We start from the raw sequence: 14,824 nt of genomic DNA on the forward strand, positions 1-14,824 counted from the left end.
GGTAATCCCTGCTACTTTGGTTTTAGCACTGATTTTAAGACTTTCTAGTGAACAGAAATGAAATCACTCATTAAAATCAAATTCCTATTATCAATGCTGACAGTAAAGGCTGGAGGAAGATCTACATGAGAATGGGTATTTGTTAGTTTAAAAATATTGTTTACAGGGTTGTACATTTATCGCACATTTATGGACAAAGAAAAACTATTAATACATATCAAGAAAAAGATGTGACATTAAAATGTGCTGAGATAACAAGTGTTTTAAGTCCTATTCTCAGAAGTATAGAAGGGCAATGTATAAATTACTGATTCTCAAAGATAACATAATAACATCCAATAGAATATCAGACAAAGCCACCTTTAGGTAATCTATTCAAAGCTAAGCCATTTGAAATTTAAATCTGAACATTACAAAATAGATCACAACTATTCTCTAATAAAAAGGTATGCTTTCAGTAAAACAGATAAAATACTTAGTTTTTCAAGGCTGTTGGAAACCTGTATTTATAAACTTTCAGCCCCAAAACTGAAAACACAAAACAAAACAAACAAAAATTAGAACACACGGTTATTATATTAGCTCCCTAAACACCAAAATTTAAAATGAATTATTTTAATGCTATCTCTCAAAACTTCTCTTTTTCTCAACCACATACATGCACAGAGCATTGTCAACATAAACTTCATGATTACACTTATTACAAACTATCTGAAGTAACAACAGGTATAATGAAATTAAGATTCAAAAAGTACCACACAACAAAAACAATGTTTTAAAAAATTATCTTGAAAACTTAAACAATATGATGAAATGTATCTAATACTTAAAATAAAACCAAAGTTATTTGAAGAAATTAAACTCCATCACCAATGTTTCATAAATGTCAAAGATTTAGGCAGTTAGTAAAAATAATCTAGACTAAAAGGGTCCAAGTTAGTAGTGTTTTTATTCTAAAACCAGTATAAGAATGACCTAATTAGCATGTGATATCACAAATGAGATAAATATGCTATTTCACAAAAATTACAGTGGCAAAATTCAACAGAAAACATGGGTTACGAAGCTGGCAGCCACCAAAATCAGCTACTATAGAATGCTATGGATATGATAACAATATTTTTATTTGTAACCCTGTTATTGTGAGCTAAGTACTTACAAAACAAGTTCTTTATTCATTCAGAAAACTTTTAATGTTAATCTTCCTTCACATTTTGCCTTCAATTCCTGCTAAGTACATAATCAAAGGCATTCAAGAATGTATCCTCTGTTAAAGACCACAATTTGTTTCTAGTGTACATGTACTCCTAGTTATCAGTCAAGCTAATTAATATAAACATACAACATTTTATAAGAAAAGGGGGGGAGGCCCTAGAGAGATGGCTCAGTATTAAAAGCACTTGCTGGACATGACCTGGGTTTGGTTCCTAGCATCCACATGATGGTTTATAACCATTTATAATTCTAGTTAGAGAGGATCTGAAGTCTTCTTTTGACCTCCACAGGCACCAGGCACACAAGTGGTATACAGACATACATTCAATCAAAACATTCACATATGTAAAACAAAACAAATAAATCTACAAAAAGGAAGTTGTTATCTCAGTATCTAAGCATATACCAATTATTTTTCACATATCTGGTTATAAGGTTTGGATTTTGCCTGGTTGGCTGTTTTATGATCAACATTAACAGATATACATATGTCAGCATATCACCTCTCCATCTTATAGTTTAGAGAAGTGTTTTCAAATGTCTCGCTTCCTCTTAATGACTTTTCATTTATATCCGTTTTTAAGTGTAATTAAGAGGTCATGACATTAGTGTTCTAATAATTACCTGCCATTTTCAGAGCTGCAAAAAAGATAGAGGTAGAAAATAGTACGTTCAGTCAACATTTTATGAACTACACTGGGTGCAAGTGAAGGTTTCCTCCTTACTGTCAAATAAACCTCATTTTCAGTAGTATAGTTATGGGTAGTCAATGTGTAAATCCAACATAATTTAAGATTTCTAAAAACCAGAGACAGCATGCTTTAAGTATGACACAGACATTAATAAAATATCTAAGTTTGCCTTCTGGTGTGAACTTAGTTTCCTCTACTATAAATCTACATCTTCTAGAACAAATTACCTAGCTATCACTTTTACTATTTATAGCAAGCATATCTGTGTAAATTCTATATCAAGCTCTTTATCATCTTCACTTCAAAGAAATTATCTCAGTATCCACTCTAGGTCTACCATTCTCGGTATCAAAATGTTTAAAGAATTAACAGGAATTCACTGCCTATCAAGATATAGGTATGAGACTATTAATTCGAACCATTTCTTATTGTAGTATATATTCATATACTATTATAGACACTTGTTTGATATAAGATATACTCCTTTGGCAGTGAACGCAACATTTTCATCCATTAAAAAAGTTCATCATTAATCTCAAATGAAATATGGTTAAGGACAAATTTTAGCATTTCTCTAGATGTGTATCCGTGTACATATAGGGTGTTTATAGCGTGGACTGCCTCTAACTCTCAAACTAGGACTGCAGGCAAGCACACCATGTTTATTTTTACTTTTTAAATACAGTACTGGGGATCTCCTACATGCCAGGCAAGCATTCTACCAACTGAGCCACAAACTCAGCTTACAAGAATTAGTATCTTTTCTCCATCACCAATTATAAGGCAAATTTATCACAAAGACCCAGGGTGCAAACTGTTCATATAAAATATTGTAATAAAAATATTTATATTGTAACATAAATCAAGACTCAGTTTTTAATAACCAATATACTACCCGATAATTTTCCCCTTGATGTTTTCATTTACTAAAGGTATACTACCAATGGAATCAATTAGCTGGGCATTTTCACTTTAGCTTAGAATTTCCCACTCAGTTTTATCAATGGACACTGCACAATAGCACACTGAACACATGGAATTATTAACTACCTGTTGCTTTTGCCTACAGATTTATAACATCCCACTTTATGATAAATGTAATCAATTCTTTCATTTTTTTATCCTCAGTACAAACAATAGTGCTTAAAATGTTGAATAGGAGCTAATTACATATAACTTGTTTTTTCATGGTTATTTTTTTCAAACTTTATATAGCTTGCTCTAGAAAGATTAAACATTCCTGAATGAGAAATAGACATTACCAGTAGAAAACAGCATTCTTCAAGATCTCGAAGATCCCTCACACTACAGATACTGTCAAAACACATAATTTGAATTGGCATTAGAACTTTCCATAAACCTAGCATTTGAACCTGGAAATATATCTGAAGGATGATTTTTCAGACATTTTAAAAGAAATCCTGAACATGTACCTGAGATACGAGACATCCTTGTAGAAAAATAACACTGCTCTAAGTCTTCAAAATGAGCAGTGAGTCGCTTTCGTCTGGATGCTAATGTGCTGTTATACCAAGGTTGTTTCTTTGTCTAAAGTGATAAGAAAAGACACTTACAACTCCATACAACCCATATTCTTACATAGAATAGCCGAATGCTTATTTATGGACTTTCAAATGTGCATTATAATAAAGTGGCCACAAATGGTGAAAAGCTGTAATTCCCAGATCACTCTTACAATTTTTCTTTTCAAGTAAATACAGAGGAAACAATCCACTCACAAGATGATTAGAAAACAAAAGTGAAACATCCTTTATAAAACAGTGATGTGAAGGTGATGCAGGCCGGCTAGACGAGGGCTTGGCTGGCATGCACAAAGCCCTGGTTTCCACTCCCAGTACCATATAAAACTGACAGTGATGACAAAAGGCCTATACATTCAGGACTTAAGAAGGCAAAGGCACCAGTAGTTTCAAATTAACCTTGGCTACAAAGCAAGTTTAAGGATCAGCCTGGGCTACAGGAGACCTTGTCTCCAAAATGCTTAAAAAACAAAAAAACAAAAAACCTATAACGTGTGTGTGTGTGTGTGTGTGTGTACACACGAACGAGATAAAGGAAAAAATAAACGAACAGTAATGACAACAGAAAAAAAAATCTTGAAGTAACCTAAATTTAGTTACAAGGGCTGGAGGATGGAAAGAATGGGAGAGATTCATCTGCTAAATGAGCAACAATTAAAAAAGATTAAATATATTTTCCTACCACTCAACATGCTTCAAAAACATTTAATTCAAATCCCTATAGTGATTTTGTAGGCACCACATCTGCAACATATCCAGAAATAATTATATCTTCTATGAACTACTCTTCTATATAAAAGCTTTCTGGATTCTCCTCTCTGGCTCTCAAGAAGATCATAAAAACTAACCTTTCTTCATTCTGGACCCTTGCATATACTCTATTTTCCTATTCTGTGATGAAGCAGGAAATAAGTATGAAACACTCTTGAGCAGTCAAGGACGAAATCCAGGGTCTCAAAGCAGAAACTCTAACAGTAAACAATATCCCATACTCCACCTCATCCCCCTTCAAGACTTCTTCAAGAGGCTAAATAGGGTGATACTAAAGCTCACAAGCTAAAATGAATTGGAAAATTTCACAAAAGACCTAAGAACAAAGAGTACTGTGGTCTAGAACCAGGAGGAAGCTGAAGGTATAGCCTATGAGACATTAAAACTTAGCTTAAAAAGATACCCTAAGAAATAAATTACACTTTTCAAAAGGCCAGTGTCATGAGGAGCTGTAACAGTTCACAGGAAATGGAACGTCACACAACAAGCACAACTTACACATCCTAACAGTGATTCTAAGCCAGTTTGGAACCATTAGGTAGTTTTTTTGTTTTTTTCGTTTCTTATAAAGGTCATTATTACCAGGAACAGTGGCTCATGCTTGTAATCCCAGCATTTAGGAAGCTGAAGCTGGAGAAGCCCTCTGAATCTGAGGCCAGAATGAGCTATGCCAGTGAGGTTCGGGACAGCCTGAATGACAGTTCTAAGACAGACAGACAGACAGACAGACAGACGCACGCACGCGCGTGTGCACACACACACCCCAGTATTAAGAAAATGGCTACTGAAACTTTTAAAATATTAAGTCCCTCTAATTTTTAATGGTAATTTCATATTGCTCATAATACAAAAACTATACAAAAACTCTAAAGCAAAAACAACAGATAATTATAGAATAAAATACCTCTACTATATAAAGGTCATATATTTCTGGCTTTTGTTAATCATGTTGTCAGCATTTTAAAATGTTATTACATCTATTATATTGTTTTTAAAAGTGTAATTCACTCTATACTTGCAGAACATTTTTAATTAGCATGTTTATGTTCCAGAATTTACTAGACCACAACCCCGTTTTAAGAAGTTTATCTTTTTATGATATATGTGCCTGTGGGAGCATATGCTACATGTGGGCCACTGTCTATGGAGGCCAGAGAAGGGCACTGGAATCCATACAACTGGAGTGACAAGTAGCTGTGAGCCACCTGACATGTGCTGGAAATTGAAATCAGGTCATCTGAAGAGCAGCAAGTGTTCCTAATTGCTGAGCCATCTCTATGCCCCTATTGTATCATCTTTAAGTAGTACTTCAAATCATTTATTAGAAAGGATTTCCATGTGTATAATTATTAAATCAAATGTTTCTAGCAATTGCCACATGTATATAGAAGACTACCAACTCAACTCCATTTTCTTCTCTATTTCTCCTATACACACATGCATGCATGAATAGGAGCACAAATGCAGCTATGCAAAAATAAGAACAGTCATGTGATACTTAATGTTTTGATCCATAATAGACTGGTTCCATAATGCTAGCAGCAGAAGAGCTTCTATTGTCATAATACTGTAACATACAACTCCCGTGTTTGAGCACTGCAGATTATTAACAAACCTCTTGTGCTGCCAGTTGTGTAAGTATATACCAGGTAATTATATATAGTACATAACATTAAATAATGATAGTATAAAATAGCATTTCCAGGAGTAATATTACACTTATTTTAAAGACTAATTAGAATCTTGTGACAGTAAAAAGTTGAAATTTGGTAAATTTGGAGTCAAAATTATCTTGGACTATTTTTATTTATTCCCTTTATTTATTTATACAGCCACCTACTGTATCTTGTTTATTTAGTGCTCACCTACTATATCTTGCTTAGAACACTCTCTATCACCAGGCATACCTTTAGAATGCATAAGCTTAGCAGATGGCTAATTTTCCCCAAGTCCAAAGCTAAGAATGTCACCACACAGCATCTGAAAGCTATTAGCAGAGGTTTTCTAGATATGGTACCATAACTGATCTAATGTCCCTATTTATGTTATTTAGTATGTTTGATTTATGACATTTTTTGTTCTGTGACATAAAAATCTTGTGTAACTGCTTCCTCAGAGGAACATCTTTGTCCACAAGGCATGATCATTCATTCATATATGGCACAGAATAAATTCTCCTATTCCCTCTGCTATAAGAACTGTCTCATAGTCAAGCATGCATGGTGGCTTATGCCTTTAATCCCAGCACTTAGAAGGCAGAGGCAAGTGGGTCTTTGTGAGTTTTGAAGTCTATGTACTGAGTTATGTATAGAGACCCTGTCTCAAAACCAATTGATGATGATGATGATAATAACAATATTGTTTCATGGTGACAGCATTAAACAACTCTGTTCCTAGATCAGGTACTTTGTCTACCATATATTTTTGATAGTTTGGAATGCCGTCTTATTTGTACACACTAAGTTTATTATAAAATTGTTTGCTGGAAAACAGACTCGCCTATCCTGTCTTTATTGGCAATTGGCTGCATTCGTTAAAGTGTAGTGACTGACCTACAACACTGAAGTTTTTATAAGTACATTATATGATTCTCATACAGAAACAATCAATGATGTGATTATCAGAATGTACCCTCATCTTAAATGATTCCTGATTATGTTTCTCATTCTGAGTTCTCTGATGCCAGTAAGAATCACCAGAAGACTTCTTTGGTACCATGTATTAACCTCTTATTAGGAAATTCAGAATCATGTCAGATGACATGAACATGGGCATTTTTATATCTTTAATTATATCTTTTAGCAACATGTTTAACCCTATTTAGAGTTTGCATTAAAAATTTGTCAGCATCACAGTAGTTTCTTTTCATTCTTAACATTTTATAGCAAGTAAGATTTTTTATACATTATTATGAAGATGTTTCCCAGCATGGTTCTAGATTTTTTTTTTGTGGCCCTTAGAAGTATGCTGACTAATTTCATCACTTCTATTTAATCAATTATGTATTTGATCTGGACTCTTTTATCAAGTACATACAAGTAAATACAATATACTTAATCTTTCTTTGCACTACTTCATAAACTCCTTTAGCATAGGTTATTAATGATATTCTCATCAGATTGTTAATTTTTATTTTGCTTTTAGTTACAGTATTCTTTTATGTTGATTGGGTAAGTATTCTCTTCATATTAACCTCCAAATCATTCATTTCATCAGAAATTTTTAAGGCAATTGATCACATTCTCTGTATACTTAAAAATATTACTAGTGGAAATTTGTTAGCACAAACAAATTAAATTAATAATTGAGTCATTAGTCTATCTAAATTGCCTTATGAATGCTTTATTTTATTGTATGTATTTTTAAACTTATACGGTTAAGACTGCTACTCTTATTAATCTGTATTAACTTCACTTATCCTATATTGTGAGGATAACTAACTTCAATTTGTCATGTGTGTGTCCTTCTATGAAAATCTCGTTTTCATATTTAATATTGTAGACTCCTTCAGTAAATGCTTACTTTTTTAACCTATCAGTAAAAACATTGACTGCTTTTTTGGTATTTATATCTGAAACTATTTAATGATTCAGAGTATTCACAGAAATCTAGTTTGTCTTCCAAATTCTAAGATTCTAATCATAGAGTACAGATGGCATGACATACCTTGTTTTAGAATCAATTCAATTTGCTAAGCTTCCAAAAGATAAAATGAAATATCTTTTTAATGAGGAACACTAAGAACTCAAAAGAAAACTCAAAGCCTTCACACTTATAAAACCAGAGGAAGCCATGTCCACAGTACTCTGTGATACACACATTTCTGACTTCATTCTCCACTTTTCTCTCTTTTGTTCACTTTTCTCCAATCATGGTTCTATCAAATGGCTTATTTATCTACTGTTCCTGCAGTTAGAGCTTATACCCAAATAAAATCAGATAACTCACTCTCACTTTTCACTCAGAAGTCATCTTTGTTTATTTTACTAGTGTCTTTCCAACTAGATTACAAGACTGCTTAATATAGAAATGTTTGTGTTTTGATTTTGTTCAATGATGTGTCTTCAGATCCTCTAATAGGGCTCTGTAAATATCAGCTCTCTCTTCTTACTAGCTACACTTTCTTGGTCAGTCTGTTTAGATGCTCTATGTACCAGCTTTCTTCTTAAAAAATGCAAGGTAGTATTTTCAATTACAGTATTAATAGCTGGGAAGTAGCCATGAAAAGTAATTAGAAAGTAAATCTTACCTAATTATTTCCTTTAGTTTCTAACAGCTTTTGCCCCTCACATACATTCTAATTCTTTATAACACTGCACAAGGTATAATTGGCCCTTCACATTAGTAAGTTCTGCACCTAGAGATAAAAACTATCTTGAAAAAAAGAAAATCTGTACTGAACATGTACAGACCATTTTTTAAAAAAAGAATTATTCCCTAAACAACACAGTGAGTAACTAATAACATTTTTACATTGTATTAACTATTACAAGTAATCTAAAGATGGCCCAAAGTACATGGGATTATATATATATATATAGATATAAACACATATTACTCCACTTTAGAAAATGGACTTGGGTATGTATATTTTTGCTACCACAGGAAGAAAGTATGTATATGGAAAGCCTGGGATGACTGACCTTGTATAAAAGTGAAAACAGTATCTATCGCTTAGATTTCTCCCTGAGCTTATGCTCATCTATGATTTTTGATCCTTTTGTATCAACTTATTTTTGTTTTTTCTCATATACTGTTATAACTGAAGAGAAAGGCCAGGAGTGGTTCAAACCTGTAATTCTAAAACTCAGAAGACTGAGAAAATTATTCTGAGTGTGAAAACAGAGGAGATCCATGAAAGATCATGCCTCAAACACCAATAACAATAAAGAGAAAGGTGAAAATTGAGAATTCATTAACTCCAGTCTATGAAACTCTAGTAGGATTTATTATCCAATAGTACCCTGCCTTCTAACAGGATGGATTCTCTGGGAAGTGCAGAATGTTTGAACATTCATTTACTCTACCCACAGAAATTCAGAAATTAGGCATCTTTTTTCAATCCTTTTAAATCATTTGCAGAAACAGACTGATGACAGCAAAGCTGTAGGGGTAGAGCCATCTAAGCCTTTTGAAACCAAAGCGCCAGATACTGACATGAAGTTGTAAGATCTGGTATTAGTCCTGTTGGGTTTCAGTCTTGCTTTATTCCATTCTTTCCTTGGTATGTCTTTATCCTTCCCTAATCCAATGGGAATGTATACTCTGAACCATTGTATGTGCAATGCAAGTAATTTGTGGGTTTTGTTTTAATTTTACAAGGGGTCACAATTGAAGAGATCCTATCAGCTGAAGAGATAAGAAGATACTTCAGTTTTCTGAACAACATTGAAACAAAGACTATGGTGAGAGGAAGACTATGGATGTCTGAAGAAGTATCTCCTACAGCCTCACAGATCTGAACACGTGGGTCCCCAGTTGGTGGTGTTGTTTAGGAAGGTTTGGAACCTTTAGGAGGTGTTGCTCTGTTGGAACAAGGATACCCCTGGTGGTGTGTTTTACAGCTTGGGCCCACTTCTTCGTGACAGATGAAACATAATCTGTTACCTGACTGGTATGTTACCTCCACCATAATGAACTCTATCCCCTAGAACTGAAAGCTAAAATAAATCCTGTTCTCCTCAAATTTGCTTTTAGTCATGTTTTTTTAAAAAAATTTCAAAACAGAAAAAGAAAACAAAAAGCAGTATTATCAACAGGACATTTTGTGGATGAAAACTAGAAAGATACTAATATAATGCCCCAGGGCACTAGAAGTCTTTTGACTCATACAAATAAATGATATATAAAATGAATAAAGTCATAAAAATTCTCAACTTATGAAAGGGTTTATATTCTGATAAATTATAAACTCAAAATATTATTAACAAAAATGCTTTTAGCAGTTCTAGCCTACTAAACAGTCAAGTTTAATAAAACAATTCATTAGAGTAATTGCTGTTTACCCCCCCTGACTGCCTGAAAGGGAACTATGGTCTGCTGTACTGGCCCAGCACCACTGTTGACTACTGTATACTATATATGGCTTGCCAAGAAAGGATCACAGCTCAGGATTCAAAACATGGTTTTACCTGATTGTGCATTCTTTTTATACCATCGTAACAGATTTAAAAATGGCAACCATCAAAATTGGAGAACAGCTACTTTTACTCATTTTCTTTTTCTACTAGATTCTATTTTATCTTTTTCCTAGTTCCTGGAATTTGACAGAAAATCCAAAACAATGTTATACAGACAGGATAATGAAAACCTTTTCTTTGTCCTCCATCTAAACTTTCCACATCCCTCCAGTCACAGACATGTGTAATTACACTGCCAAAACAAAGCAAGAGTTGGCTTAGTAAGAGTATCAAAAACAATCTATAGGATTAAGATTTAAATAAAAAAAAATAGGTGCATCAGAGCAAAACTGTTATGTAGAATAAATTCTCTCATAATAAACCTTATTTATACCCCAGTAAGTGGTAAAGTGCTTGCTTAAGTAGGCATGTAAGATGCACTGGCTTCAAGCTCCAGTACCACAAGCAAGCAAGCAAATGAACAAAAAGCCAGAAGAGTGCAGTGAGGTGTATTGGGTAGAGGCAGCAGTCATTCATATTACATGGGATATGGTGTGCTTGTTATTTCCTGTGGTCTGCAAAGCAACCTTGGCTTCTTACGAGCTTGAAAAATTATGGAACAATGTATATTATTTACCTGACTTTATCAAAGTCATAGGATGACCTTGTCTGACTTAGACTGTGAAATTACATTAAAAAGGAAAGCATGAAGGCCTTGTTGCAAACACTAAACTAGCTAGTTCCCAGATTCAGGAAGTCTTTGAGGCTTTAAAATTTCTATTGACATATCTGATAATATAAGAAACACCTGAATCAGATGTTTCAATAGGTATAGAGATACAAGCCTCTCTATGAACGTTACTATAATAAAAAGTTGTAGCACTACAAATTTTTTTAAAAAGCTAAGGTGGTAGAAGAGTTTAGCAGTACAACACATGCCTAACAGGCACAATGTCCTGGATGCAATCTTGGTAATGTCAAAAACAACAAAAAAGGGTTTAACAAAACAGGTCAACACAAGCATGCTAATTAAGATAACAATGTAACAAGTAGGTTCAAAACTATGAAACAGGTAGTCATCCAAGTACCTTCGAGGAGAATGAACTGGAAAGCTCTAAGTTCCCAGAGCTTTTCATTTACTAAAGATAGCCTTTCTACGTAAATACATGAGCATTAAAATTACTTCATTTGTGTTTTTAAAAAATACTTTCTCTACAGATACTGAGCATAATGCTCACTTCCTGAATTTTACAGTTACGTTGGTGATTACAAAAGACAGCATCTTTGTTTTTAAAGAAACAGACACTTAAGAATCATGGGTAAAGAATATATATCGCCCAGCGTTGATGGCACATGCCTTTAATCCCATCTACTCCGGAGGCAGAGGCAGGCAGGTCTCTGTGAGTTCAAGGCCAGCCTCCAACACCCCCCCAAAAGAATATAACAACCCAGAGGAAAAAACTGTAAAATATAACTAAAATATACTTTAAAAAAGGAAAAGCAGCATATATAGGTAAAAAGGGAAATGTCTGAAAATGTGATAAAATTTTTAGTAGTTGGACAAACTATTTGAATTAAATAAATGAATTTTTTTAGCAGTCTTACTACTTTTCCTTGAATCTGAAATTATTTTAATATAAAGGGTTTTTTGCTGTATTTTTTTAAATACATAGCAGAACTCAAAAAATAAGATTAGCAAATATCATCAATCCCCTAGTCAAAGATTGAAAGAATAAAAGTTAAAAGAATCATACAATTAATTGGGAGAGGCGAGGTTAGTGTTTACTTTATTGAAGCCTCTAATCCATATAAGAACTGCTTAATGCTTTACATAACGATATGCAATGAATCAATAAATACACGTTTCATATCTCTGAGACAAACAATACCTGACACTATTTTCTTCGTCTTAAGGTCTGATATTAACCACTATGCTAAAAACACTTTTTAAAAATTCTTAACAGAGAAAAGCAAATAAACAGTGATTCTGTTATTTTACCATGTAGATAATTTTACTCATAGCAACCACCAAAACATACTGCTATGTGTATAACTTACCTGAGAAGTCCCACTGAAACCTGAAGGTTGGCTGTATTCTGTAGAATCGATAATACTACTGCAAAATGAAGAAAGAAGAATTTAACTTCAGTTATTACATTATTTTAGTAACAGGAAAAGTTGATCTAAAAATATGCCATTTATAAACCCAATATTTATAATTTTACATAAACATGTACTGTCAACCATCTAATTAGACATTAAAGGGCCCATAAACATAACTCCTTCCAGCTCTTAAACATATATATCAAGAAAGGTTATTAAATGGGAAAAATCCTAGGGCCAGCGTGCAAATAGATTTATTTCCATTTCCAAATAGGTTAGTAAGGTTTGGAACTTTAAGGAAAAGAGGATTTAAAATACTGGAGAAAACATTAGGATGCACTTGATAGGCTACAGTTAAGAGACCCTGTTATGGTACTCAGTAGCCATGTGCTCTTGGACAATTACCTTCCAATCACTCAGTTTCCTCATTACCAAATGAGGTGAATGAGGACATTCTATCTCTAGATAAGTTCCTAGTCCCCAGGTGGCATGGCAAAACCTGGCAAAAGAAAACTATCAAAAGGATAGAATAAATGCAAAGTGACAAAAGTCTTCTCTTATAATTCAAACCCATATGATATTAGTTTCCTCTGCCCTGGTGAAATAAAGTTTTCTATGTTGTTTTTCATTTGGTTATATATTCTCCTATTTAAGACAACTTTCAGAAACTCTTTATTTCATTCATCACTATTGTTCTCTACCCTCTTTAAACAAAATAGGTTACAAAAACAATCAACAATTCAAAGGCACTAAAGCACTACAGCTAATAAAGGCCTTTAGTGAAAGTTGAGTATGAAGCCAGGCTGTCTTAAAAAAAGGCCTTTCTTCCAAACAATAGTAATAACAAAAGAAAAAAAGTTAAAAATATACAATCAGAAATACAACTACGCCGGGCATTGGTGGCGCATGCCTTTAATCCCAGCACTCGGGAGGCAGAGGCAGGCAGATCTCTGTGAGTTTGAGGCCAGCCTGGTCTACAGAGTGAGTTCCAGGACAGCCTCCAAAACAATACAGAGAAACCCTGTCTCGAAAAACCAAAAAAAAAAAAAAAAATACAACTACTAGCAACTAAAAACTATAAAATATACTTAACCTGATAATTAGCTATTCACAATCTGTCTCTATTTCTATAATAAGCATGATTATATTATTTTTACCCTAATAAAATCAGCCATTGAGGATATTAATTAAATAATGAAATATGCTGAAGGTACTTTAAAAACTTCAACACTGGGTATTTGACAGCTACTTTAAAAATTTTTTATTTATTTAAATTAGAAACAAGCTTACACCACACATGTCAATCCCAGCTCCCCCCGCAGCTCCCAAGCCATTCCCCATTTGACTCTCCAAGGTGGGTGAGGCCCTTCATAGGAGATCTCCAAAGTCTGTCATATCATCCGGGGCAGGGTCTAGGCCCTCCCCCATGTGTCCAGGCTGAGAATGCACCCCTCCATGTGGAATGGGCACCCAAAGTCCATTTGAATGCATACTGATCTAGAATCCGAGGCCCCAAAGATTGCTGAGGCCTCTTCACTGCCACCCACATTCGGGGGTTCTGGATCAGCATCATGCTGGCCTCTCAGCCATCAGTCTGGGGTCCATGAGCTCCCCCTTGTTCAGGTTAGCTGTTTCTGTGGGTTTCACCCTCTCAGTCATGACCCCTTTACTCATTACTCCTCTCTCTCTGCACAACAAATCTGCAATCCAGACATGTATTGTCATCTAAAATAATGCTTGTTTTATTTTCTAAAGTGCTGTCCCTACCATCCCACTTCCTGTTTTTTAGGCCTGTTTTTTAGTCTTTAGGATCTCTTTCAGATATAATGAATTGTACTAGATAATAGGTGTTTAAAATCTTGTATTTCAAACATGGGTCTTGCCTGTCACTAACAAGGACTAAAATAAGGACTCTTCACATCTCCAGATTTCAGAAATTTAATGGACAGTGACAACGTTCATAAAAAATATTAAAGTGCTTTATAAAGCCAGGAAGCAACTGCTCAATATATATGAGTAAGAGCTCTTGCAGTACAAGTACAAGAATGTGTTTGGATTCCCAGAGTCCACATAAAAAAGTTAGGGGTGGCCATATACACTTACACTCCCAGTGCTGGGAAAGATCAGGGAAATGGTGGCACACTCTAGATACAGTGAAAGATGCTGTCTCAAGAGAATAAGGTTGAATGTGATTGAACGGGCCACCCAATATCCTCATCTGGTTTCCATGCAAGGCACTCGCATCCATGCACATATAAGCATATCACACATAACTTCTGAAATGACTATAAATAAAAAATATTATTATCATTTCAGAGGTAAATGAGTTTTGATGGATTTAAATTCTTGAGGCCAAAAATTCTACTCATTCTGTACTTTAAGC

The 14,824-nt window shown here is 34.2% G+C and overlaps 1 protein-coding gene across 3 annotated transcripts in view; it reads right to left on the bottom strand.

Moving 5' to 3' along the window:
- The window catches only part of Cop1 (COP1 E3 ubiquitin ligase), a 113,837-nt gene that overhangs the window by 58,212 nt on the left and 40,801 nt on the right, over positions 1 to 14,824 (bottom strand). For all 3 annotated transcript variants that reach the window (XM_040737265.1, XM_040737264.1, XM_040737266.1), the window contains 2 exons: positions 12,397 to 12,454; positions 3,341 to 3,455 (listed from right to left, as the gene is read on the bottom strand). In XM_040737265.1, coding sequence (XP_040593199.1) covers positions 3,341 to 3,455; positions 12,397 to 12,454 — 173 coding nt within the window. The remainder of the gene's footprint in view (positions 1 to 3,340; positions 3,456 to 12,396; positions 12,455 to 14,824) is intronic.

The sequence above is a fragment of the Mesocricetus auratus genome, unplaced genomic scaffold (genome assembly GCF_017639785.1).
Source record: "Mesocricetus auratus isolate SY011 unplaced genomic scaffold, BCM_Maur_2.0 Super-Scaffold_100676, whole genome shotgun sequence".
NCBI classification, from domain to species: domain Eukaryota; kingdom Metazoa; phylum Chordata; class Mammalia; order Rodentia; family Cricetidae; genus Mesocricetus; species Mesocricetus auratus.